Source organism: Diaporthe amygdali (genome assembly GCF_026229845.1).
Source record: "Diaporthe amygdali strain CAA958 chromosome Unknown NODE_38_length_435494_cov_65_447576, whole genome shotgun sequence".
In the NCBI taxonomy this organism is placed as follows: domain Eukaryota; kingdom Fungi; phylum Ascomycota; class Sordariomycetes; order Diaporthales; family Diaporthaceae; genus Diaporthe; species Diaporthe amygdali.
The window spans coordinates 4,042-30,420 of NW_026517058.1; the positions used below are offsets into that span (position 1 = coordinate 4,042).

Sequence of the window (26,379 nt, forward strand, 5' to 3'; positions counted from 1 at the left end):
AAGGAAAATATTACCTTTTAGTAGCTTTTTGGAAGGAAGTTATTAAAGAACTTTATAAAGCACTAGTATATAGCTATTAGGGCATTTAAGCTATATACCTAAGGCTAAAACAATACTAAGACTTTCCTAATGTAAGATAAAAAGTAGCTTAAGTTATTAATAAATGCAACTTTTGCAATAAAAGCAAGCCTGCAAAATATAAGCTATATAGGCTATTATAACTACTACTAATACTAAATAAACTATAAAAATTAATTAGCTTAGACTTTATTATTAAGCTTCCTTTATTTAAGGAACTAATAATAGGAGTTAGCTATAATAGTATCTTGGTTATAGTAAACAGATTTATAAAATATATATACTTTATACCCTATAAGGAAGCTAGTATAGCAAAAGAACTTACCTATATATTCCTTAAGATAATTATTAATTAATATAAGCTACTAAATAAAATTATATTTAATTAAAATAAACTATTTATATTAAACTTTTAGTTTTTTTTAATAAGATAACTAAAAGCTAAGTATAAATTTTTAATAATAGTATATTTATAAATAGATAGGTAAATAGAATAACTTAACTAAATATTAGAATAATATATACACTATTATATTAACTATTAGTAGAATAATTAAGTACTATTACTATTGTTAATATAATTTGTATATAATAGTATGAATATATATACTATTAATATTTTGCTATTTTATATTAACTATGGATTTAATTTGAATATTTATTAATACTTAATTTCTAGTATAGAAGTACTATAGGCTATTAACTATATAGAATAAATTAAAAATATCTATAGAAAAATTATAGCAAATTTAGAATTTGTTTAAAAATGTATAGTAAAATAGGTAAACTAATAAAGGTTGAAAAAACTAATTTTTAGGAGGGGAAATATAGTTTACTTACTTTATAAAAAACAAATTAAAACTAAATAACCTAGTAATAAACTTAATTTTAAAAAGATTAAACTATTTAAAATTAAAAAAAAAATATTAAAAATAAATTATAAACTTGCGCTACTAAAAGGAATAAAAATCCACTTAGTTTTCTATATTTCTATATTAAAACTTATACTAACTAATATAATACCAGCTACTAGTATTAAGCTTAATAACTATAAACTAAAATATAAGGTAAAATATATTTTAAACTATTAGATATATAGGAAAATAATAAAATACCTAGTTAAATAGGAGAATTATAGTAATAAAAATAATTTATAGAAACCTATTTAAAACCTGGTAAACTACTAAAAAGTACTTTAGGCATACCACTAAACAACTAGCTAAAAAAATCTACATTAGCAAACTTTATTATAGAACTTTAATTTATAATGCTAAAACCCCTATTCTATTAAATATTAAGAACAGCTTTAAACTCTTTAGCTATAACTTAGTTAATAGCTTTAGTATAATCAGCCTCCTTAAACATATTTAAAATAGCTAAACCTTTATTTATTAAACTAGCCCTATAATAAACTAAAAACTCCCTTTAATAATACAAATAATCTAAATAGGCTATTACCTTACTTATTTAATAATAAGCTTTATATAAGGCTTTTTAAGCCTTAAGCTCCTAAAAACGCAACTTCTTTTCTTCCACAATAACCCAAAATACTAAAGGAACAGTTAAAAAAAAAAAAAAAAAAAAAAAGAAAATAAAAAAATAAGGAAAACCAAAACTTACAAGCACTTATTAGCACCCTAAAGCTATTATACTTTTTACCTTACTTAATATAGGTAGAATAATAGGAAACACTCTTTATTATCTAATAAAACTACCCCTTTACAGAATAAAACAAATAAAGCATAACTTTAAAGCCTAACAACTTAATAAACGCAAATAATCAATTACATTAATCTAATTTCTTAAAACGCAGTTTCTCTATATACAATAGCATAATTATTAGCAGAATAAATATAACAAATATACAAAAGGAAATAAAAGAGAAAAAAACTTATTTAGGTTTTTTAAAGATAAAGAAATAATAAAGAAAGGGAATAATATTATAAATATAATAGGAATAAAACTAAGGGAGCACTATTAGTTCTCTAAAAGCACAGATAAACCCTATAGGCTAGTAAGGCAGGCCTAAAAGGATTTACTATATAATAAAAGCAGGTTATATAATAAAGTAAAAGGATAATTAAAATAACTAAAGCAACGCTTTACTCTAGATAATCTAAATAATCTAACGCTTCTATTGCTTTAAGTAAGTAATGCTTTAAGTAAGCCGCTAAAAGCAACGCTCCTATTGCTCTAGCTAAAGAAATAAACTATATAAATTATACTTATTACTAATAAATAGTATTAACTTAAAATAGCTTTTTAATAGTTAATCTAAGTATTTACTTAGAATAGCTATAAAGCTTTCAATCCACTATTATCATATATTGCTCAGAATATTACTACCTTAAACGTTCCTTAAATATAAACCTGCTTACTAGGTTTATTAGCTAGAAACTAGCTATAATTGTTACATTATAATTTATTTTTTAAAAAGCTTAAAATTATTTAAAAGTTAAAAAAAACTAAAAAATATTTATTTTTTAAGTATATTATAGTTAAAATAAGCTAATATAAGTTAATAAGCAGAAGGTGTAAAAGAATATTACTTTAACTACTATTATACTTTATATTTAATTAAATATAAGTTTAAATCTTAGCTTTATAAATTTTATTTTTAAGTAGTTTATTTAATATATATAAAATGAAGTTTAAATAAAATGTATAATATAAAGGTAATATAATATAAAGGTAATATAATATAAAGGTAATATAATATAAAGCTAAATAACTTATTGCCCAGCCTTGTTTATAGAAGTTTTTAACTAATGCCGTTGATGCTTCTCCAAGTCTTTTCAGACAGAAGAGGATGGGAGAGTCTCTGGTAGGGCTCCTGGGAATGAGAGGCCTTATTACCGACAATCCAGGTTCTGTTGTGTTCAGAGACACCATGACGATTTGCACCTGCAGCCGTACCCTGATCACCTCGTCTAGACCACGACACGTGTTGAACTGTGTGCCTTGGATCCGGGACCTGGACTGTAGGCTGCTCCTGGACCATCTCAGGTCGTACACTAGGTTGATATGGAACATATCTATTGTTAAGCTGAGGCTGTGGTTGCGCCTGGCTTAGAGGTATCGTTGAGTTGTTGGACCTGTTCTCGATCTGAGGCGTATTCGGTGCATGGTATTGGATTGGCTGATTCTGAGTCTTCAAAGGGTTTCGATCATTCTCGGCTCGCGGTGGAATTGTTATTGTGTGACTGGCAGCACTACCGAGTGAAGATGCGCGGCTGAACTCTGAAATCGTGGGAATGATCTTGCGAGTATTGTCCTCCCGTGGTGTAATCTGTTGCGCAGTCCCAGGCGGTACACAGTTGGACAGGCCGGGGTTCTGTTTGAGACCATTCTGGGCAATAGTTGCCAAATAATCAGCACGAAGTTCTGGTACATGAGAAGAAGGTTCAGCCGAAAATTGATGATCCAAATATGGGCGCTCCATTGTGGCCTCAAAAACCGTGTTAACTTGTGTCGGCTGCTCTGGGTTCTTGGCGCCCATACTGGTTAATGTGGTGGTCTCGACATCGGCGTTGGGCGCTAAGGTTGTTCTGTTTAGCTCACTGTGCGAAGGGACAGCTGCCTCGTCGGGATGTATTTCGCGCGATTCAGATACTGGCGTGCTGCTGATTGAAATGATGTCGATAGATTCCCTCCGTGAGTTTTCGTTGCTGTTTCCATCAGCCTCGACCGATGTCTCACCATCGTTTGCGACTGGTACGGGTCTAGCTTTCACTCCTTTGCCGCGCGGTTGAACAATAGTGGCTTCACGTGAATTGCTCCCGTCCACCTTAGACGTTTCGTGTGTCTCGTTATCTCGCCGGCTGATAGCATCTGAGAAGCTTAATTAGTAAATAAATGTAAATCGCAAGAAATTGAACACGAACCAGCCAAACCATCATGGACGTCCATTTCACTAGGTTCATCCTGCGTTGACGGGATTTGAGGTCGTGCTTTCAGGTACGCCCGAACAGATCGAATGTGAGGAACGTCAGACGCAACCGGCGACTCAATGTCCAAAACCTCCAAGTCGTGTGCCGGCAGCCAGCCGACTGCACTTTTAAACGGAAATTTCAAGCCGTCGTCGAAGAACATGACAGGGAACCAACGCTGTGCTACTTTTTCTCCCCCATATTCGAAGCCCTCTTTCCACTCAAGCGTCTTTGTCGTCGTGTTATAACGGTAGCACGGAGGCAGCTTTTCCAGCAGCCCCAACCCCTCCAGAGTGTCTGGCACGCCGACGTCCTCGAGGTTCGCGTTTGGTAGTAAAAGCACTGGCCAGCTCTTCTTGGCCTTACCCCAGTAACCGAGATAAATCTGACCCGGTGTTGGACTAACAATGCCTGCTGCGCCTCGGCGACTATGCTTGCTGTCTTTGGCTGCTGTGTCATCTGGCGGACGAGGCTCTTTGTCCTGTTTGCGGAATGCCCGGCGAGCGACGGCATTATTCTTCTCCGCCCGTCTTTCGTTGCAGTCTAAAACATGAATCCCGAAATTCTCAACAACTTTCGCAGCATCTCTAGGCTGGTTGCCATGCACGTCGCTGCTCAGATGAGACCCGGCAGTTACCAAGGGTTTGTTCTTGAAATCGCGAGGGCAGTCCTGACAACGGATTATATACCATTGCCCAGCGCCCTTGGGGTGTTCGACGATGATATGTTTTGTCTCAGCGTGACCTTTCTTGTAAACTTCGTCGAACCACATGACTGATATCCTCTTACTGGTCGGAACGGCCCGTTTACGCCGTCTAGGCGATTCGGGTTCCGTATCGATTCTACGTTTATGCTAGATGATGTCAACAATATATTCCATGTTTTGCGGCAATGCGCATTCCCACAGCCGATGAAGAACTAGCGTCAGCACGTACAGGTCTCTCAGAATCTGCGGGTGGCGATGTGACGGTATGTTCCATAGGAGGCACAACTTCAGACTCGGCCTCGGTAGCAGGTGGTGTAGGTTGGTTAACTGGTGCGGAGGTGTGTTTCACCGCGTCTGATGAATTGTTTGTCAAATCTCGGAGAGCATTCTGAAACAAATCCGGGCCGACGGCTTGGACGAGGAGGCGGCAAAGATTTTCGAGTACTAGGCGACGCTGTTGTTCAAAGTCTTTGGTTTTCGCGTCCAGGGTTGCTTGATAATCTTGGCGGAGCTGATGTAACTCGGCGCTGTGTCTCAGAATTTCCTCTCGAAATTTTTCTGCTTCTGCGCGGCTTTGTGCAGTATGATGGCCTCGTAGAGCTTGGTCGATGCTGACGTCAATTGTTGATTGTTTCTCTTCGAACGCAGCCTGGGGGTTCTTCATCTGACGCAGTGCATGGTAGGTCTGATCGAGCGAAGCTTTGACCGCCCACACGACGCGCACGGCATAGTCGTCGTCAGCCATTATTAGCAGACTGGATAAAAAAGCCGACGTCTCCACTATGGGGGAGATACAAGAGGGTAACTAGAGGTTAATCACAACGGTGTAGCGGAAAGCTATCGTAAGAAGCGACGGGATCTCTGAGAGCGACATGGACGAGGGAAATCACATTGGGCGAAAAGAAGATGGGCAGGAAAAGAAAGCCTGGCTGCGCGAAAGTGGGGAAGGGGCCTGGCTGCATTTCGGTTGTTGGCTGTTGGCTGTTGGTTGTTGGCTGTTGGTTGGTAGTTGTTGGCTGTTGGCTGTTAGCTCCTGAAATGATGGTAGCGGTCCACCTACTGTGACGGTAGACAGGGATTCTCTATAGCTATCATACTTATATCTATAATAGGATTTAGATACTGAGATAGGCGTGTGTTATCAGGCGGAAGAGGTAGCAGACGGTACCTTAAAAGGTGTACCGTGAGCTAACTGAGCTCAAAGGTTCAGCGCTGCCCATTTGACAGGAAGTTCCGAATCTCAACATCCTCACGTAGCATAGTTATTGCTCAGAGCTCCAACGGCAGCAGAGACCACCGGTAGGAAAGCCTTGGTTGCACCAGAGTTGATAATACACTTATACAGTAGTTCTATTCCATAGGCTCTTTATCGACTTCTATACTAAGCATTTGTGTAAGAACTTTAATTTTCCTTAGGCTTATTTTCTACTTATATAAACTTACTTTCCTTAGCAATATTACTATTTAAAGCCATTAAACTTTTATTGCCTATAATCAGCAGGCCTGCAACAGCTATTGCTGCCACGTATGGCACTGCTGTTGCTTAACAAGTTAGTGTAAATACAACTTTCTTGGAAAATGCAACAATTATTCAGGAATCCCGGCGCTGGTAACAGACTTGCCGGTCACGCTGAGGTTCTCAAAATCTGCTTAATATTATTGTATAGCTCTGATGAGAAAATACTTGAAGCGGGCGCTACACAACATTGACGCTGTCAGCGAGCCCGTGGTCTGCAAAGACGTAGTCACAGATCTGGGCCTCGTAGATCCTGTCCACGGGCAGCAGCAGCTCAGCGCGGCACCGCTGGCGCGGCGACACGCCCTCGCCGAAGATGAGGTCCAGGTCGCGCACAGGGAACGCGTCGAGGTCCAGGAATGAGGCAGCGCCTTGACCGCTGCACTATGGTTAGGGCTGTTTCCTAACAAAAGTTCAGAATTCCAGAACGCCTTCTGGAATACAGTGCAGTCTTATATAGCTGTGTCGTTACAAAGAAGGCGATGCGGGCGAAGTCCAGCTGCGCCCAGGTGTTGAGCTTAGAGAAGAGGTCGCGCCACCGCGCGAACGGGAACATCTGCCCACCGGACTCGTCCTTGGGCGGGTCCCAGGTCACGAGCTCAAGCTCGCGCATTGTTGTCTATGTGACTCTGTATCTTTAGGTAAGCCTTGGTCTTGTTTTGTTTAGCTGCTGTTACTATTTGGATTTTGCGACTCTTAGGTTTAAGGGCTTTTGAAACGCGGCTTGTGAAAATAGCAGTCTTGATTGCCTTGTTAACCAGTGGCATTTTAGACAGTAAAGTTTGAAAATAACATGCTTTCCGTGGTTGCTTACAAGATTGTTGCTGATTCCTCAGCTGAACCCCACAACGTGCTCTCCTTGTATGGCACTGTTAGGATCCAGGAGTTCGTGAACAGCAGTGGAGCTGGATGTATCCTATTCATGTGCATCTTATCAACTTTCGAATCGTTACTCCCATGAGCTCAAGCCACGGCGTGCTGCCCTGCGCGGTAGCCGGTTTGAAAGATGTAACATTGCTTAACGCTTGCGCTACAGTCTGCGTCGAGTCGCATTATACCCTTTAGAGCAGCCGATATATGTTTTATTGCTATAACTGCTATTGAAATCTTCTGTTGATCCTGTAAAGAGAAGGATGAATATTGTTTCTGCTAATGCAGCAGTTTCTTTCGGCAAGGCAGGTGCAAATGAACTTGATTTCATGGCGTGGATGTGGTGTTGCAGTTTGACACGGTTTGTAAAGAGAAGAAAAAGGTTTTACGTTTCCTGGGGCCTCCTTGGCCTTACTTGTGCTACCTCCCCATCCTCCTGCCCAGGTGCGGGGAAGGGATTACTGACTAAGCAAATTTGTTTAAAGCTTTTCAAGTTTCGCAGCACAAACTTGTTTAACATATAATAACAGCAAGATGAGGCGTGGTACAAGGCTTGAACAGGATGCTGAATGCGTAAAGACTGTTTAAATCTGCAGTGGCCAGTATAGGCTATAATATTTTGAGACTACTACGTTTACTAATATTAAAGACTACAAATAAACAAGGTTTCTTTTTCATCCCCTTTGCTTCTCTTCACAGAGCAACAGGTTGCGAGAGAGTGAAGGATACAGGAGACCCAGACAGCTGCACCCAAATTGTTAATGGATCCGATCCAATCTGCTCGGTTGTGAATCCCTGGGTGTCCGTCACAGAGCCTGGAACGGTCACGGGGATAGACGTGCCGCAGGTGTTTCCGCTGGCTGTGACTGTGACGCCGGTAATGCTGCCGGAGGTGATATCGTAAGTGAGCCCGTAGGAGCAGGCATCACGGGTCATGCGGTTGGCGAAGTTGGCAGAGAACTGTGGCGAAAAGAGGTTTTGTTAGTGTATTTGTCTCATGGTAGATATCGGGATAGGTAATTTTGCATGGAACGAGGTTGTGCAGAAAAAAGGTCACGCAGGAGGTACATACGTCTACTTGCTGCATGGAGATGATGGGCCATTCCAAGAGACGAACGTATTCTTGGACAACAGTTTCCACCCAGGCCTGGAAAATGCCGATAGTAGACGCAACGCCGTTGATTGTTGTCGTTCCAAGGTCCCCAGTCGTACGAAGGTTGGCCTGATGGAACATGAACGCATCATGATAAAGTCCGCCCAGATAGCGGATGGAGTCGGCCTTTTCTGCTGCCAGGAGGTCGTCGAACGTACCACTGCCAGCCGACGTGTTGATCCATTCCTGCGTCGTACAGTTACTGGTGTCACAGTTGAAGTAGATTCTCGTTGGCCACCGACCATTTACTTGGATGCCGGCATATCCATCAGCGGCCTCCTGAGTAATGTAGGGCCACATATCGTTTTCCTGATTGCGGAGCACGGGTCTGCTGTTGTCTCCAACACACTGAACAAGACCCGCGTCGTGCCATGCTCGCAAGGCGTCTCCATTGTGCAAGCCAGTAATAGCCGGAGGGATAAGACCATTCGCGGTGAAGTTGCCCGAACCAATCCCAGTTGCAGTGAGCCAGGCTTGGTTGAATTCAATTTCTTTGAGGACGTCTGCGTACGTAGCATTGTCTTCGTCTTCGTGCGTAAAAGTATGGCTGATGGTGTTGAAATAGTGGACATTCGTGTCAAACCACGTCTTCAAAGGGTCGAGGTTCAAACAGTCTACAGAGTAGTTGTACGTTGTTGGAGTGGCCGGCCAGATGTCTGTGCCTGATCCCAACGGCTTCTTGAACTCCAAGGCGGTGTCGGGCTGGTCACCGTACTCAATAGAGTCGGGCGAACACACTTGATACCCTTGATCGGTAGCCTCGGCCTGTTCGATGTTGCCATTACCGTTGAATCCGATTTCCACGGTCCAGTTGCTACCTGCAGGCATAAGCGCCCGAACTGAAGGTAGCCAGTTGACAATTCCAGTCAAGTCGTCTGGGGTGACACGGTAGGTCGTACCACTAGGCAGATACAAGTCGGTCTCAAGGAACATGTCATCAATTTGAGTGTTCAGGTTGACACGACGGTAGCCTGCGTATAAGCCCCTCGTAAGCCAGGTAATGTACGCATGTTGAAGGATTGACGAGGTCGCCGACCAATTTGGTGAGAAATCAATGAAGAAGACCATTTGCTGTCGGCCAGATTCGAAGTTGTTGATGACGGCAGCAACGCTGTTGGAGGTAAAGCTGCCGTCGCTTGCGGACCCGAATTCCGCAATGGCAGTTGTGGTCGTCGTATTCGAAATCGTGGATGGGTAATGGTATAAGCCTGATGTGTCCAGCGCAGCATTCTCCTTTAGGCCAGCTTGCGCAAATGCACTTGTGTTGGTAAGGGAGATAGGTTGCAAGACGCTGGTGTTACAGCAGCCGCCCGAGGCGACCACTCCCGCATCAAGAGTGGGAAATATGCCATATTGTACCATACGAACTCCGTACGCGATCTGGTACTCGTACAAAGCATTCCATTGATCATTGGTGAGAGCACTCGAATAGTTGCTGGCACTGTACTCATAAGCGACGCCGGAAGCAACGATGATACCACCAAAGTTGCCACCGGCAGAGGAGCTCAGCGTTGGAAGGGCAGCCCCGGTCTGTGGGACAATGAGGTTTTGGTGTGGAATGCCGTAGCCATTTAATCCCTGCGCGGCAACAGTTGCTGATGTGCTATCTGTTGCGATGACAAGAATGGTGGAGGCAACATTGCCACTGAAAGTTGTGAAGGAGGCATTGGTGGTACTGGTTTGCTGTGCAATAGCTCCACTTAGAATAGACAGACAAGGAAGCAAAAACGATGGACGAATTTTGGAAAACATCATAGTAGAGAGGGTCTACCAGCGGATGACGATAACGAATGAAGTTTGGTCGGAGAAGAACAAATGGCAAAAAGAGAATGGAACAGAGTTGAACGATAACAGTGTTGATCTGCCAGATGTGATGGAAATACTTGCCAAGATATATAATTAATCGTAATATAGGAGACATCGGTAGGATGGGCAACCACACACGCGCTGCCATTCAGAAAGGCTCTGCAGCAAGACACGAGAATTGAACATGCCATTAAACAAGGGGGCCCTGGCATCGAAGCTCGTGAAAGGCTTTAGCGAGAAGCTTGTTAAGGCTTGTTTGAACGGCTATGCGGCGAGCTGTAGGGTTTTCTTGGGTGTGCCGTAACTCCGCGCGCATGGTTCCCCCTGGGAAAGCACCCATGTAGGGGGTTCAGCAGCTCACAATTTCGGAGATCATTGCGGACGAAATATTGATTATCTGCATATGGGATCTGGAAATCGGCACCTTGTTGCGCGATTGTGGTGTCAGGGCTTTTCTGCCGAATAAGCGATTCGAAGGAAAAGGAGGGGGAAGCAGCAGCGCTACGACCCACGTTAGCGGCCCGCGATAACAGCCACTGGGCGGAACGGGACGGAAGCGTCAAGGCACATCACTTGGCTAATCCGGGAAGAGCAAAGTCTTTTCTGTTTTTAATTATTTTCTGTATTAAGCGACCACTGCAACGCCCTAGACCCTTGCCAGAATTCATCCTTAATGGACGCGTCATCGGCAAAACGGCACATGGCTCGATGTTTAACGCTTGTTGTTTGACGATCTCTGCATGTAAAAGGGACAAGGTTAATACGGAAGAAGTGGTTAATGGTTCACAACAGGAGGGGTTGCATCTCAATACGAGATCTGCAGGCCTTGCCTACCCCCGCACGATGACAAGCATCTGCCACAGAATGCATCAAACCTCTCCATGATGAAGGGATTCTCGCAACATGGATGACGCCTTGAGCGTATTTGAATTTTCTCCAATCATACGTACCTTATGTGTCGAAACATGAGTTCAATAAGGTTTTGAGCCGGACGAGGCTTGCCAGCTCAGCGTGGCCCAGGGTTACATCTCGCGAAATTAACAGGGGTGGCGGTATGCAGACTTGATGCATAGTAGTCTATGTCGTATCACGCTTCCCTACCACCGAAGGCACAGGCCCCCTTTTTTTCAACGCAGTCTATTCCTTCCTGCTATGTTTCTGAAAGAAGTGGAACAGCTTCAAGAGTATTAAAATAGTTTGCTTGCGCGAATCAGTGCCATCATGCAGCCATTACGCCCTTTCCATTCTCATGAGATTTCGGTAATATCAGATGCCTTTTCCAAATGCGCCGAGGAGAATTCCTTCTTGCCCGGTACCTCGTCAATCAGGTTCGCCTGCTTCCCATCAAAGATCACAGCAATCTCCTCCAGGCTGTGGCCCCTGGTTTCCGGGAACAAGAACCACACCACGACCAGGAAGACAACCAGCAGAGCACAGAAGACGATATAATATTTCCAGCCAATGTTGTCCATGCCCAGGGGGTTGCAGAAGGCAGCAACGATGAGCGACGCATAAATGGAGAAGAGCTCCAGCGCGATGCCTTTGGAGCGAAGCGAGTAGGGGAGGATTTCGGTCGGATAGCCGAGGAGCAGCGGAGTCCACGCGATGTCATAGTGGAAATAGTAGATGAATAGACACACCACCACGACAATACCCGCGGGCTTGGAGCCGGTGTTTGCGTTCACGGCCGAGCAAGCCGTCCAGACGATGTACGACACGAGCATGCCGACGCTGCTCCAGAGGAACAGCGTCCGGCGGCCCAGCCGGTCGACGAGCACCGCCGCCATGAGCGCTGCGCCAAAGTTGAAGATCTGGAGTAGGCCGTTGATGAGCGTCTGGTCGAACGTGTCGGTGATACCCACGGAGTTGAGGACGAGAGTCAGATAGTATGACACGATGCCGATGCCGTTCCACTGCGCAAAGACGCCAACGCAGACGGCGATGAGAGTGCGCTTGCGGTTGCCCGGGGTCTCCACGAGAGATTTCCAAGACGTGGCGCGCGCCGCATCCTTCTCCATCTGCAGCGTCTGCACGATCTCGGACATTTCGAGCTCGACGAGAGGGGTATATGGATGCTCCTCAGCGCCCTCGGCGGCGGTGTCACGCCCGGAGTGGTACTGGGAGAGGATATAGGAGGCCTCGTCAGCCCTGTCGTTGGCGATCAGCCACCGTGGCGACTCGGGAACAGCCCACCAGAAGGCGAGCTGGACGAGGGGCAGGCCGGCTTGGACGATCGAGGGAATCCGCCACGACCACGTACTGTCGAAGTCTTGCGTGCCAAAGGTAGTCCAGCTTGCGAGAATGGCCCCTAGGTAGTACATGGTCCAGAAGGCGCATGTGTATTTCCCTCGGTGGGTCGGATACGCCAGCTCTGCGATGAGCATCGGACTCGGCTGCACCACAAACATGCCTCCGAATCCGACAATCACACGTGAGACGACAAACATGGCATAGTTGATGGATGCTGCCTGTATAATTGTGGCGATGATGATGAGGATGATGCCAGTGAGCAGGACCGGCCTACGGCCAAACTTGTCGGACAGGCTTCCGATCAAGGGAATCGAGAGGACGGAGCCGATTGACTGCGCGGCATTGACCACACCGAGCCTGGTCCCCGTGGGGTTTCCGAAGTAGCTGTTCCATTGCTTCAGAGACTGAAGCCCGTTCATGAGGGAGCCTGTCCAAGGATCGTGTGAGTTGGGCCTCAAGGCTCATTTGGTGGAATGGATTGCCGGCCACAATGTCATGTTTACTCACCATCATACCCAGAGACGGAGGATGACAAGAGGGGTACAAGAAGCACTAGGTTCAGTCTGAGCAAGTGGGACTGTTGGAACCACCATTTATTTGTTTGGGGGAGCACCTGGGCGAGGGCCTCTCCGACAATTTGGGCTTCCTTCATGGTCTCTTCGAATCGAGCTTGGAAGGAAAGATGTCAAAATAGTGATAGCAGATCACCAGTAGGCTGCATCCTGGTGGTTGAAGTCTGGGTATTATCACTGGGTTTGTGCACTGCAGGCGATCGTCTTATTTATGTATTTACGGAGTGCATCCAGCGCCTGTCATCTGAGGTGACGCATTGTTGGAGTTCGTTGACCCACTAAGACCACCCCATCTTCTCCAGATTATGCCCGAATTCCTCCCCATGGGGTGGTAGACACTAGCCAAAGACAAGGCGTGGATGTTTCAGGGGGAAAGCTCCGGTTGTGCATCATTGGTACGTGCCTGGCAATCCACGTGTTGCAAGACCCGGACTACTGTCGTCCGTGTGGACGGAGTCCCTGATATAGCAAGGCCGGGCCCCCTGTCGCTCCAGTGTCTCCTCGAATGCTTGCGTGTATCCTTGGTCACATCACTACTTGAAGGGCCGATCTTTAGCACAAGACACCACGGATCAGCGAGGCAACTGATTTGATGTCTTCTCTCATACTTGGTAAAGACCGAGACCGGATCCTCGAGTACGTTTCTACAATACCGGCCTCGGAGCAGCTGAGTCCAAGAGATGGAGAAACAGGTCCGGCGAGAACAAGGTTAAATAATGGAGTGGGGTAAGGTTCCAAGACACTCGATGTCAAAATCGCGCACGGCAACTCATAGGCCGACGTCATTGGGGTGATCAAGTCCGAGCTGGACAAAGAGAGATACTTCTCTATTTTTATCAGAAGAGTTGTGTAGCTTCTAGATAAGCAACAAGCGAGACATAGTGAGGCGCGGCAGATAATTTATACTGGATTGAGTACGAGGACGACGGGCTCAATAGCATATTTCACTTTCACCAGGCTGAATCGTTATCCTCGTGGAAATAGAGATAGAGCAAAGAAGACTCAGGAAGAAATGGAAATATGGAAAATAAGTATGCAAAACCATCTCGGCTTTGCAACAAACAATTTCCCCAGCCGAAGAGGTTTATGTCGAACATGATCGAATGAGATATCTAGTCGCAAACACTTTATACGAATTTATCATGACAGTTTTCAAAGCTAGCAGCACTTTGTTATTGGGGGGCTTAAGAGCCGAAATCAAACAAATCTAAAGAGTTTTACACAACTCAAATTGTCTATCGGGCGGTATAGCCTCCATCGACCACAAAGTCCGCACCAGTCGTGTACGAGCTCGCATCACTCGCAAGATATAGGTACACACCCTTCAGCTCCCGAGGATCTGCATCTCTCCTCATGGGGGTCAAGCTGAACCACTCCTCTTTCATCTCAAACGGGCAGTCCCCTGAGATTTCCGTGTCAATATAGCCCGGCGACACCGAATTAATACGACCTCCCCATTTGGCCCATTCCACGGACAAACTCTTACACAAGTGGATCTGGTGAGTATTGTGTTAGCTAGGCTCACTACACAGCTATCGAAACCCCTAAATATGTGTGATATATGCGAGACACAGTTTGTGTACTTACCACACCGGCTTTGCAAGCATTATAACAACTTTGCTCCTGAGGGACATTGGCAGCGTGGCCACTCATGGATGCCGTAGCAATACCAACACCGTGACCCTGTTTGCGGAAGACCAGACCTGCGGCACGGAAGCAATAATACGCGCCATCAAAATCGATAGACCGGACGCGGTCCCAGTCTTCCACTTTGTCATCCAGTCCGCCGGCCTTGGATGGGACACCAGCGTTTGCGATCATGACGTCGAGACGGCCAAAGTCCTGGACAACTTGGTCCACCACCTTTTCGACATCATCATACTGGCGCACATCGACCTTGTATGTCTGCACCTTGACGCCGAACTCTTGGGCAATGGTAGCACCCAGCTTCTCTGCCTTGGATGATGAATGGTACCACAGAGCAAGCTTAGGAGAAGACGTGTCAGCGTAATGCGGAGGGTTAAATTACTGTCGACGGTATCCGATGGGGGGACTCACATTGGCACCTGCTTCTGCCAGGCCCCGAGCTATTTCGTACCCAATGCCGCCTGCGCCACCAGTGACAATGACGGTACGGCCATCAAGTCGAAACTGTTTGAACACGCTGTCTTGAACCGGTGGGTTGGGAGCCCTGGTCGAAGTCCTCCCATTCGTGCCGTTCGAAGCCATGTCGTCGATTTCAGTGGAGTATTGAGACCTAGAATTGCCAATGCTAATCTTTTCTATGACCCTTTGAATTTCTGACGCTGCGATTATCGTGGTTCGAAGGCACAAGTACATATACATGACTCCCTTACTAGCAATTATGCCTCTGGCGTTTCATTGGCGGTAAGTCTCGCCGGGGTGGGTACGGACGGTGTCGTCCGATGATCTTGGCTCAAATGACACGCTCCTCGATCTATGACTTGTTCATGAGGATCCAGAATGCAAAGTTGAGTGAGTGACATCGAACGGACGACATGATGTGCATGCAAGCTGATAAAACCCGGAAGGGTAGGTACTGGATAATGGGCTCATTGATCTGAATCTTGAGAACACACAGCATAATAGATTTCCCCAAGGATAATGATAATCCAGGAGTTTCTAACACTAGGAAATGTATTCCGTACTCTATAGTATTATACACCCACGTGCTGCTCTACACTCTCAATAAGTAGATCATACCGCCCTTCGCTATGTTTCATTACATAGTCTCCATTAGGGAGGTCGTTGTAATCAGTCCTCGCGAGAGCCAATTCCAAAGTTGGCTCGATTCCCGCTGCCAGATGCCGTGCTGCAATTCTAGCACGTGCCAAAGCAGGATCGACCTTGACGAGCCACCGGTCATCCACTATATCCATTATAGCCGCCCACGACCCTTCATCGGATAAAAGGTAGTTGCCCTCTAAGATGCAGACCTGCGCGTCCGCCGGCACCAACAGCCCACCTTCGACGGGATCTTTGACGGCGTGGTCAAACGTAGGGACGACGACATCACGCGAAGAGAAACCGGCGCTGTTTGGACCGCTCATCCTCAATTCCCGCACGAGTGCGACCGCCGCATCGGCGTCGAATGTCCATGGGGCGCCTCTTCGGGCTAGTGCCTCCTCCGCGTTGGGGAGAGCCCGCAGGGCGGCAAGGGTCATGTGGAACCCGTCGACGGAGACCACCGCTGTCTTTGGGGCGGCCGGTGTTGATGAGCTTGACGAGGCAAGCCGTTGGGCTACTTTCCGGGCGATGGTTGTTTTCCCTGATCCTGGCGGCCCAGCCAATGCGATCAGAATCCGGTCATGGGGCTTCTCGGACCATTTGTGGATAATTCGATCCACAAGGAGTTGGTATATTGGCTCCATTGGTGAAGACGGAGAGGGGCGGCTGGCACCAGGCCAGGTGAGATGTAACTGCTTATCGAATGGTTAGACAGAAGTGCTTTCAAGGTCGGTTCTGTGACGTGTATCCAAATGAACACGCTGAAGGGTATCGTCAATATCGGCTTGGGATTTGACAATATGTAGCACAGCTAATGACTTGCGATCATTAGATTCGGAACCAATCCGACGGAGCACAGTTGTCCGTTTTAGCGCACCGAGCCCGGCCCCACATCCCGGGGTTTCCGGACCCGATGTCCGTTGTGGAGGAAGTACGCCGAGTCTCGGCCGGCGCGGTCATTCCACGTCCGGGCTTGGATCCGCCTTTCGGAGCGGATTGACGAGCCAGGATCTCGATCTCGAGCCAGTGTGGAATATCCACATACGGTAGTATATGTAAGTACACATCATCATAATGCTTGTTCGTTGTGAATAATGCTAACGACGTCACCCTTCATTGTCGAGTCAAAACACAGCCCCGCACCAGTGACCAGATACTATAGATCAAACAGGCCGGCAGTGCTGTAAAAATTATACATCATGGCTGAATTGGTGAGTTTGAGCCGCAGTTGGATTTGATTTCGAGAAAGCAATTTAACACGACGTTCCAGAACCCGGCATTTGTTCTTCAGTCCATCCAGAACGTCTCGTTCGAGAACCGTGAGGTCCCAAAGCTCCGCGACGAGTATGATGTACGCGTTCACATCGAGCAGACTGGCATCTGTGGCTCAGATGTCCACTACTGGCAGCGGGGCCGCATTGGCGATTTCATCCTCGAGAGTCCCATTGTTCTGGGTCACGAGAGTTCTGGTACTGTTGTCGAGGTCGGCAAGAACGTGAAGAATCTCAAAGTCGGAGACCGGGTTGCTATCGAGCCCGGTGTCCCCTGCAGACAGTATGTACCATCAAACTGACAAGTCAGCATAACTAGGAGAGAGGTGTGATGATTGTGTGGGAAACTAACCTACACATACGCAGTTGTGACTACTGCCGTGCCGGTGCATACAATCTTTGCGCAGATACCGTCTTCGCGGCCACACCACCGTGGGATGGGACACTACAGAAGTACTACATCGTCGCCGGAGACTACTGCTACCCGATCCCTGCGCACATGACGGCCGAGGACGGCGCGCTTGTCGAGCCTGTAGCCGTCGCGGTACAAATCTGCAAGGTCGCAGGTCTTCGCGGTGGACAGAGTGTCCTCGTCTTCGGCTGCGGGCCCATCGGCGCCCTGTGCCAGGCCGTGGCCAAGGCGTACGGCGCCAGCAAGGTCGTCGGCGTCGACCTGTCAAAATCCCGCGCCGATTTTGCGAGATCCTTTGGTGCCGACGACGTCTTTGTTCCGTCACCAGAGGAGGCCGCCGGCAATGTGGATCCCGTTGACGCATCCCGTGCCATGGGCGAAAAGATCGTGAAGACCTTTGGCCTGGGCGATGGCGCAGACGTGGTGCTTGAATGCACCGGGGCCGAGCCGTGCATCCAGGCTGGCGTCTTTGCAGCCAAGAAGGGCGGCACCTTTGTACAGGCCGGTATGGGCAAAGAGGTGTGTGAAGAGCCTCCTTGACCAAGACTTCTCGGGCTGGTGGGAATATACGTTAACATTGCGTGTACAGAATGTCGTGTTTCCCATCACAACGGCGTGTATCAGAGCCTTACATATTTTGGGCTCAATCCGTTACACCACCGGCTGTTATCCTGAGGCCGTAAATCTCGTTGCCTCTGGCAAGGTGAACCCACGAAAACTCATAACGCACAGGTTCAAATTCGAACAGGCGTTGGAGGCTTTCGAAATTGTGAGACAAGCCAAGGAGGACACGCTTAAGGTTATCATTGAGGGTGTTCAAAAGTAGCGGAGCTTCCTATCATGAAATACATGTTTGACATTATGCGTGAAGCTTATACTTTCCGTTTTATCTGTTGTCTTGCAACCACTGTAGCTCATGTGACGAACATGAGAAAGATAGTTGACGTCTCAACTCTGCCTTCGACAGGCTTGCACTACCTTGGAAGATGAAAACATCGACTTTGCCGGTCCAACATGAGTCATCCATGCCCAAATATCGTCGGCAGGCAGTTTTTGAGTGAGATTTAGATGTTTATCTGGATAGTAGTGGATTATTTCAAGTGGCTAAAGTGATCTTTGCTTTAGATGCCAACATGTGAAAATTGTCCAATCTAACCCCCCTCAGGTCGAATGGGAGAATCCGGAACGCATCAGATTTCATTATACAGGTATAAATATACCTGACAGGGAGGGATGCTCCAGGATTTATGATATCAATCATCTTTCATTACTCAGATACACTTCTTAGCAGGCTGAGTGAATTGCGATGAAATATTGTTTATAACTGAACATGGAAAACTCTGAAAGATGTTTCTTTTTCTGTTTCTGTTTCTGTTTCTTCCATTGCGCTTCTTCGACCCTCTACCTGCTTAAGGTAAGGTGTACCCACCATCAATGATCATATCAGCTCCTGGATTATGTTTTCAGTTACGGATCTCAGTTCAAATTCTTATGGCAATCTTCAGTGGCTTACCAGTCATGTAAGTACTAGCGTCACTAGCCAGGAAAACATATGCCCCTTTAAGCTCTGCCGCCTTGCACAGTCTGCGACCGGGAATCATAGAGAACCACTGATTCCTCCAGGCCTCGGGATGGACTTTCAGCACTAGAAACACCTCTATTAGCTCCAATAACAAGATGCCGACCTGGAGGGGTATACCGGGCCAACGTACTGTCCGTATCAATGAAACCCGGTGAGATGCAGTTCACCCTCGTGAAATCCACCCATTCCACAGCAAGGGACTTGGACAGGTGCACGAGAGCCGCCTTGCTTGCGTTGTACGCAGCCTGCTTCTGTGGTATATTGACCAGCGTCGCAGACACTGAGGCAGTGAAGATGATAGAGGCTCGGTGGTCGGCGGTCTTGCCGCCGGCCTCCCACTGCCTCTGGAACACACGGGCGGCCGCCTGGGCGGTATAGAAGGCACCGTTCACGTTGACGTCGAACATTTCGCGGAACTTGTCCTCGGGGTAGTCCACCGCGGCGATGTGATCCGCGATGCCCGCGTTCGCCACCACAACGTCCAGCCTCCCCTCGCCCATTTCCTTGGCCACAGTCTCGATGGTGGCCTCAATCTCACTCCTGTTCCGAACATTGCACTTGTACGCCTTGACGAGGCGGCTGCCATTTGAAGAAGAGATGCTCGCCGCTACTGCATCTGCCTCTGCTGGGGCGGTGCTCGTGTAGGTGATGGCTACTTTCGCCCCGGCTTCGCAGAGGCCCTTGGCTACTTCCAGGCCAATTCCCCGGCATCCTCCCGTCACCAAAGCTGTCTTGCCCGAGAGGTCGAAGTGCGACAGCACAGGAGCATCTGGATTTGGATGGGGTGCCAGAACCATGATGAGAGTTTGTGTTTAGTGAGAGAGGTGCGCCGATGTGTAAATGTGTGTGCGCACGTTTGGTCTATACTTGAATCAGGCAATACGACTGTGTCTTGATCTGATGAAGACTGTCGCCTGATGATTGCAGTTTGGTCAATACGGTGTACACATAGCTAACCTAAAAGGTATATGGTTACACCATCCGCACGCTTGCTGGCCGATGTAATAGGAGCGCCCGCGCGGAGTGGGTTTGCTGGCACCGGACGCTGCCGGCGGGCTTCTCCCTGAGCAAAGCCGGGTGTCGTCGCTTCTCAGAGCTGCTGTACCGTTACTCAACTCTGGATCGGTACACGGCTACTACTATGACATAGTACGCACAGATGCACGCCCGTCATGTCCCGTGCTTCCTCTTTCCTGGGCGCCACGGAGCCCCGCTCCGCTGCAAAAGAGTGGAGCTAGTTTTATGGGCGCGTGACTGTGGTGCTACTCTACTGTAGGAGGACTGTAGAAGAAACTCCATTTTGATCCACCTACACGACTACGACGAGCGTCTCCGACCACGCTAAGCTGATCCCCACTTCCCCTCGATGATCAACGTCTTTCCCCGGATATGTGGATCCACGGCCACAGTTGTTATTGGAGCTACGCGTAAGTGGTGACTTAATTAGAAGTCTCGAGGACAGACGAGGCTTTAATTCTCCATGCTCGGACACAGAGTGGTGCGTTCAGTCCTGCGACTGCCATATATGTAGGAACAGTTTCCGACGCTCTCCGTTATGCACCGGACTGAAGCCCCCGCCGCCTTGCTTTCGACAGCCCAGGCCCTCCATCACAATACGCTCACTGTCACCCTACCTTGCCATCTGCCCAAACGGGGGGCAAGGCTCATTGGGGTGCTCAAGACCCCTGCCATGATGCACGGTATGGTAAATATAGACTCCTAGAAACGTGCAAGGTTACGACATGGCGACGGCCACGGCATCCGGGAACGGTGATGCCAATCTCTCCGTTGCCACAGCGGAACAAAGCTGTCAAGAGTGCCGGAGGCGCAAAGCGAAATGCGACCGCTCGGTTCCCACGTGCGGACTGTGCCATCAGTACCGGAGACAGTGCATTTACGAGAAGCATTCCCGGACGCCACTAACGAGGAAGTGCGTTGAACCCTCGTCATGATGCAAGAACCTCTCAATAGGAACCCACTAATACATCTAATCTCAGGCACCTTACGGAAGTTGAAGACCGTCTCGAGCGAGCCGAAGCCCTCATTAAACGACTCAAACGAGACAATGGAGACCCTCATGCGATCCATGTGGCCCAGGCTGAGACTCGGCAACCTTTTCTTGCAGTCAACAGTAGTTCCAGCTTTGATCTTCGTGGGACAGATCCTGGGGCCCTGACTACAAACACAAATGGCGCTAGTATTACGGCCTCGTCACCGACGATGACGGGTCTCCTGGCCGGGTCTCCACCCCATCCATCTACCATGACCAGTCCCAGCGTGCACCACCACTCTCGTGTTGAGGACACAGCCATTTCGCGACCTGGTCGAAGTGATGGACCACGGCCAGACCGTGACATTGCCCTGAGTGAGGTCGTAGATCCCCGTCGAAATGTCAACGCAAGGCCGGCTAGCAACCTGAGTCTCGCAGAAACGCCGCCACAAGATGATTTTGAATGGGACGAGCAGGACAATCCGGAACGCCTCGACGAGTATCTCGGTGGCATGTCAGCCGGCGTACAGAATACTGATCCCGTTCCAGATGGCATGGCGTCCCTGCCGGTCGGCGAGAAGGAGGCGGGTTATCTAGGGGTCGCGTCAGGGGCCGCACTACTTCGCATCATAGAGCCCAGAAAGATACGCAGGAACTCACGCTCGCGAACGCATCGAAATTCGTCGTCCTCGTGTACAACCCTGGGGATTTGCTCCGCGCCGGATCCAAATCGACACATCAGCGATGCGATGATTGATGCCTACTTCAGTCGATACCATCTAAGCTACCCCATCATACACGAGGCCACGTTTCGCGCGCAGTATGCAGAGGTCATCCCGCAGCCCCATGGCAAGTGCTGGCAGATCCTGGCCTACACCATCGCCGCCATCGGCGTGTATACATCTTCCGACACGGCGAGTAACAGCCTGGACTTGGACCTCTTTGCCCACGCACGCTCGATGCTTTCGTTTGATCATCTCGAGCTCGGAAATCTTACGCTCGTCCAGGCGCTTACCCTCATCTCTAACTACCAGCAGAAGAGGGACAAGCCCAATTCGGGCTACAATTATCTTGGTCTGGCCGTACGTATGGCGACAGGCTTGGGCTTGCACAAGGAATTCGCAGGCTGGAAGATCTCGCCGTTGCAGATGGAGATCCGGCGACGAGTCTGGTGGTCGTTATGCGTCTTCGATGTAGGCGCAACCATCACCTTCAGTCGTCCCACAGTGTGGCCTTACGAAGGCGTCGAAGTAGCGTTTCCGCTGAACGTCACTGATCGAGTAGGTACCCCCATGTTAAATTCAGGCCGTAGATACTGCACTTCGCCACTTCGAGTGCCATATTGACCGTGTTCTAGGACCTGACTGCCAACTCAAAATCGTATCCCAAGGAACGAGAGACTATAACACCATATACATCGGTCGGGCTTCAAGCCAAGTTCCATGTCGCGACGAACCGAATCTACTCGAGGGTAATATCGAAGCCTTTCGCGACAGCCGAGGAGCTCAGGAATCTGGAGAATGACCTCCTGGCGCCTTGGCTGGCCAAACTTCCGGAGTGGTTCCGCGAGGACTCCGTAGTTGAGCCTCGCTACGCCCTCGCTCACGCCGTGATGCAGTGGCGCTATCGAAATTTTCGCATCATCATGTACCGACCGTTCGTGATACGGATGGCACTGGCCACCAGCCGAAATGGGCGGATGATCGACAATGCGCCGGCTGCAGAAGTCCACGCATACAATCAGTGCCTAGCAGACGCCGATATCACTATTAAGTCAATTAGCAAATACTGGGCGACAAATGAACACAATAGGCTGGCGGCCTGGTACGCCTTGTATGCTGCCTCGTTTCCTATTTTGTACCCACTCGATCTATGTTCAAACCAAATCTGCTAATCAGGGGATATTTGGTGCAGATACTTCCTCTTTCAGGCGGCCCTGATACCCTGCATCTGCCTTCGAAACATGCCCTTGTCTCCGGACGCACCAAGTTGGTGTGACCAAGTCACGCTGACATTAAGGACGATCCGGACCTTGGCACCCGTCAATGCGAGCTGCAGCAGTTGTCACGATGTCATTGTCGATCTGTGTAGACGATATCTCAACTTGAGTGCTGCCAATGCCGGTGCAGATCCGCCAGTGAATTCCGAAACGGGGGGAGACTCGCGTTACAATCAAGGCGGACTCGGAGACAGGCATGAGGTCAATAGTCGACAAGCATTTTCAACGCGAACATCAGACCCCTTGGGAGACGGGAACCAGCAACATCAGTTATTGGGGCCTATCGATGAGAGTCCGCAGACCCAGATCAATCAGGTTTTCCCTATGATGTGGCCGAACGTGAATGCTTTGGAGGCAGCTGGTGAAGTTCTGGGAAATGACGCCTGGTTATCCTTTCTTGATGCACCCTAATGTGTATTAAAAAGGACCGGAAATATTAATAATACGCAAACGTGTAGCACAGTGATGGTGTCTTGGGTGGCTGCCTGCTCACACTGTACAATGGCGGGAACGTTGGATCTAACATCTGACGGTATTTTGTTAGGCAGCAGTCCAACAATTACACTACTGTCAACACTTGCAGAAGCCCGCAATCTACCAGACGCCAAAGCTACGAAGTATCGACACTATTCATCAACATGGCTACAGAGAACTCAACGGCTGTCGAATCACAGATCCTGAACGGCCCAACCCCGCCTTCAGCCTCCGCAAGGTTGATCGACTTCAAACAGACGAATTTGGGACTATACGAAGACTTCTTCGCGATGGTGATCGACGACCTCGTCACACCTCACGAATGTGCAGCCCTCCTCTCTGTTGTCAAGCCCGCCGCCGACAAGCCCTGGCCGCCTGCGACGATCACGGCATACAACGGGACCCAATTTCTGGATTTAATGTCGCGGAACTGCGGCCGTATCATTTACGAGTCCCGAACACTGGCAGACGCGCTGCTGGGCCGCATTTTGCCTCACATCCCACCCGCGGTGGTGACTCTGAACAATGCGCCTGACATCACTGGTCAGACAGCTGTGGTGAACAAGGAGACCTGGAAGATCGCGCGGCTGGACAGCGCACTGCGGTTCCTCAAGTACGAACCAGGACAGTACTTCAGTCCGCACTGTGATGGACATTACATCGGCAAGGACAGGGCGGAGAAGAGCTTCTTGACGGTACATTTGTATCTCAATGGTGGGGGCCCGGATGATGAGGAGATCGAAGGAGGGGCTACGAGCTTTGGTATTGATTTCGAAAATCCTAAGGAAGACAAGCTAAACATAGACCCGAAAAGAGGGAGCGTATTGATATTCCAACAAAGAGACATGTATCATGAGGGAGTAGAAGTACGGAAGGGAACCAAGTACACCCTTAGGACAGATGTTATATACGAGAAATTGTAAGCTGCATAGCCGAGAACTAGTTCAAAAATCGAATTGTATATAGTCGCTGTAAGTTGATTGTCCTTCGAAGACCGTCGATTTAATACCAGTGGATTGCATTCAATGAAAATACTTAAACTATATTTACTCTAATTCAGCTTTAAGGTCACGCCGCCCGCAATGTTGTGCTGTGAAACTCCGTATCGGCCCGTTTGGAGGCTCCAATTGAGGTTCCCCGTGCAGTTGAGTCGGCAGGCATTGATGTACGTTTCGAGCCTGGGCATGAGCTCCCGGTCATCTGAAAACTTCCGCGCCAAGGCTTCAGCCGCGCAGTCAAAATCTTTGACGGCGTTCTCGATGGTCTCGACAACAAGCGACACAGCCAGGTCCAGGTTCCCGTGCTTATGATAGAGCAGCGGCACAAGACTATCGACGGTTTGTTGCGCCTGCAGCGGCTATCGTCAGCACGTAAAAGTATGAAACGTATTAGTAAACAGGGGCCAACATACAACTTCTTTTTTCAGGGAAAGCAGATCATTGGTTCTGATAGCAAGCGTTAGAGTTGATCGGGAATATTTAAGGTGACAAGCATAATAGACAACTTACGCCCAGATGATAATATTGGTCTGGTCCCAGAGAACCTTCATATCCGGGTCATTGAGGACATTGACTGGTATGCTCGTACCATAAGCATATCTGCATGCATCAGCCAGCCTGTGATGGTGTGGCCACGATCCACCAAGTATCGACTTACTCGTTGAAGAAGGTGGTCACATTGACTGCACTTGTGCCCATCCGAGTTCTCGTGTACTCCTTCGTTGATGGGAGTTCCGAGCTGAGTCGAATTCGTTGTTCAGCTTCTGAAGTATCCATGAAAAACTGGAATTCACTTAAAAGTATTTCCCGATGGTCTGCTTGCGTCAGTCGATTTCAGTCGTAAATAGAGATGGAACGTCAAGTCTTACTCCGGTCATATGCTTCACATGCAGCATCACCGATGACCTTAAAGAAAGCAATGATCTCGTTCGGTGGCACTGGACTTTTTACTTCATCTTCTGAAAGTTTCAGACAATACCTAATGTATTTTATTGTTTCGTGCCGAAAGGTCTGAGAAGCCTCGAAGTCGCCGGCCAGGTCTCCCACCTCGGCGTCGATCTCTAACTCGCATTTTAGCGAAGTGAGACTCCATTGGACAACAGAAACTCACCATCATCCCATATAAAGAGCTATGAAACACCCGGTCTTAGTCAAATAGATCAGATCATCGGGTGGGCTTGTTAGTAGTATCACATACCCAAAGTGCCAAGCAGGACAAGATATCGCCAGCCTCCAAGGTGGCACCGGGCCACCACGCCGACGAGAAAAGTCCCGAGTCGATCTTGGCTAGTAGCTTTCGCTTTTGGGAGGATTCAGAGAGACTGAGAACAGATGAGTCACGACTATTCTGTCATGTGAGACGACAGAGCATGAAGCCCACCTCAAGATTCTTCGTGGAACTGTAGCCCGGATACCCTCAATCTCAGGGTTTATGTTGATCGGCCAGTGCGATAACATCAATCTCAGGTCTGGAACGTGAAGTTCTTGACCCTTCAATTGTTCAAGAAGCTCCAGCCTAGCCTCGGACAACGCCATTGGAAGCAGCCGCCCAAAAGGCCGTGGATCTGGGAATATGCGGTGAAATCCGATGGATGTTGAAGAGAGTGGCGAAAGGCTATAGATCTCAGGGTTCAAAAGAGGAATTCAGAAAGAACCGAAAATTCCTTATCTTGTTGTGATCCTCTTGTCTTAAGTGCGTCGCGGGTACAGCCCTGGAAATGACTAGGGCTGAGCTTACTATTAAATCCATCCTCCTTCAGAATCAGCGAGCCTGAAGTCCGAGGCCCCATATCAAAGATCATCCTTGGTATCATTTGTGTCGGTCGGAAAGCCTGATATCGCGTGATCCAGGAGCCGAGCCCGGCTCATTCGTTGCAGATCAAGTGGGCAAGTTGGCTTGATGTTATCATGGCTAGGAGGATCCTCTCGTGTACATTTCATGCGAAATGGGTCAGGCTCCTCTTTGTATCGCTTAAACAGGTCACTGATTCAGTTGTCTGTGCCGTACAAAACTGGTAAGAGCAG

The 26,379-nt window shown here is 48.1% G+C and overlaps 9 protein-coding genes across 9 annotated transcripts; 2 read left to right on the plus strand and 7 right to left on the minus strand.

Moving 5' to 3' along the window:
* Window positions 1–2,839: 2,839 nt before the first annotated feature.
* On the minus strand, window positions 2,840–5,458 carry J7T55_005247 (uncharacterized protein; the record flags this gene model as incomplete). The annotated part of the gene is made up of 3 exons (XM_053133552.1): window positions 2,840–3,909; window positions 3,963–4,860; window positions 4,943–5,458. The coding sequence occupies 3 exons, from the start codon at window positions 5,456–5,458 to the stop codon at window positions 2,840–2,842; spliced, it is 2,484 nt and encodes an 827-aa protein (XP_052988433.1).
* Window positions 5,459–6,409: 951 nt separating this feature from the next.
* J7T55_005248 (meiotically up-regulated protein) lies at window positions 6,410–6,842 on the minus strand (the record flags this gene model as incomplete). Its single annotated transcript, XM_053133553.1, has 2 exons — window positions 6,410–6,613; window positions 6,702–6,842. 2 exons carry the CDS (start codon window positions 6,840–6,842, stop codon window positions 6,410–6,412), a joined length of 345 nt encoding a protein of 114 aa, XP_052988434.1.
* Window positions 6,843–7,792: 950 nt separating this feature from the next.
* On the minus strand, window positions 7,793–11,025 carry J7T55_005249 (uncharacterized protein; the record flags this gene model as incomplete). The annotated part of the gene is made up of 6 exons (XM_053133554.1): window positions 7,793–8,059; window positions 8,172–8,438; window positions 8,502–9,897; window positions 9,968–10,019; window positions 10,420–10,559; window positions 11,009–11,025. 6 exons carry the CDS (start codon window positions 11,023–11,025, stop codon window positions 7,793–7,795), a joined length of 2,139 nt encoding a protein of 712 aa, XP_052988435.1.
* Window positions 11,026–11,305: 280 nt separating this feature from the next.
* Window positions 11,306–12,960, minus strand: J7T55_005250 (uncharacterized protein; the record flags this gene model as incomplete). Its single annotated transcript, XM_053133555.1, has 2 exons — window positions 11,306–12,735; window positions 12,816–12,960. 2 exons carry the CDS (start codon window positions 12,958–12,960, stop codon window positions 11,306–11,308), a joined length of 1,575 nt encoding a protein of 524 aa, XP_052988436.1.
* Window positions 12,961–14,115: 1,155 nt separating this feature from the next.
* On the minus strand, window positions 14,116–16,272 carry J7T55_005251 (L-xylulose reductase; the record flags this gene model as incomplete). Its single annotated transcript, XM_053133556.1, has 5 exons — window positions 14,116–14,376; window positions 14,468–14,866; window positions 14,939–15,186; window positions 15,292–15,338; window positions 15,605–16,272. 5 exons carry the CDS (start codon window positions 16,270–16,272, stop codon window positions 14,116–14,118), a joined length of 1,623 nt encoding a protein of 540 aa, XP_052988437.1.
* Window positions 16,273–16,827: 555 nt separating this feature from the next.
* J7T55_005252 (uncharacterized protein) lies at window positions 16,828–18,137 on the plus strand (the record flags this gene model as incomplete). The annotated part of the gene is made up of 4 exons (XM_053133559.1): window positions 16,828–16,839; window positions 16,899–17,182; window positions 17,266–17,830; window positions 17,901–18,137. The coding sequence occupies 4 exons, from the start codon at window positions 16,828–16,830 to the stop codon at window positions 18,135–18,137; spliced, it is 1,098 nt and encodes a 365-aa protein (XP_052988438.1).
* Window positions 18,138–18,720: 583 nt separating this feature from the next.
* Window positions 18,721–19,690, minus strand: J7T55_005253 (uncharacterized protein; the record flags this gene model as incomplete). The annotated part of the gene is made up of 3 exons (XM_053133560.1): window positions 18,721–18,761; window positions 18,825–18,956; window positions 19,024–19,690. 3 exons carry the CDS (start codon window positions 19,688–19,690, stop codon window positions 18,721–18,723), a joined length of 840 nt encoding a protein of 279 aa, XP_052988439.1.
* A 945-nt stretch (window positions 19,691–20,635) lies between these two features.
* J7T55_005254 (uncharacterized protein) lies at window positions 20,636–24,279 on the plus strand (the record flags this gene model as incomplete). The annotated part of the gene is made up of 5 exons (XM_053133561.1): window positions 20,636–20,823; window positions 20,891–22,163; window positions 22,241–22,716; window positions 22,798–23,268; window positions 23,427–24,279. The coding sequence occupies 5 exons, from the start codon at window positions 20,636–20,638 to the stop codon at window positions 24,277–24,279; spliced, it is 3,261 nt and encodes a 1,086-aa protein (XP_052988440.1).
* A 128-nt stretch (window positions 24,280–24,407) lies between these two features.
* J7T55_005255 (Presilphiperfolan-8-beta-ol synthase) lies at window positions 24,408–26,156 on the minus strand (the record flags this gene model as incomplete). Its single annotated transcript, XM_053133562.1, has 9 exons — window positions 24,408–24,704; window positions 24,768–24,801; window positions 24,865–24,954; window positions 25,013–25,093; window positions 25,334–25,415; window positions 25,466–25,484; window positions 25,553–25,676; window positions 25,736–25,919; window positions 26,093–26,156. 9 exons carry the CDS (start codon window positions 26,154–26,156, stop codon window positions 24,408–24,410), a joined length of 975 nt encoding a protein of 324 aa, XP_052988441.1.
* Between the last annotated feature and the right edge of the window lie 223 nt (window positions 26,157–26,379).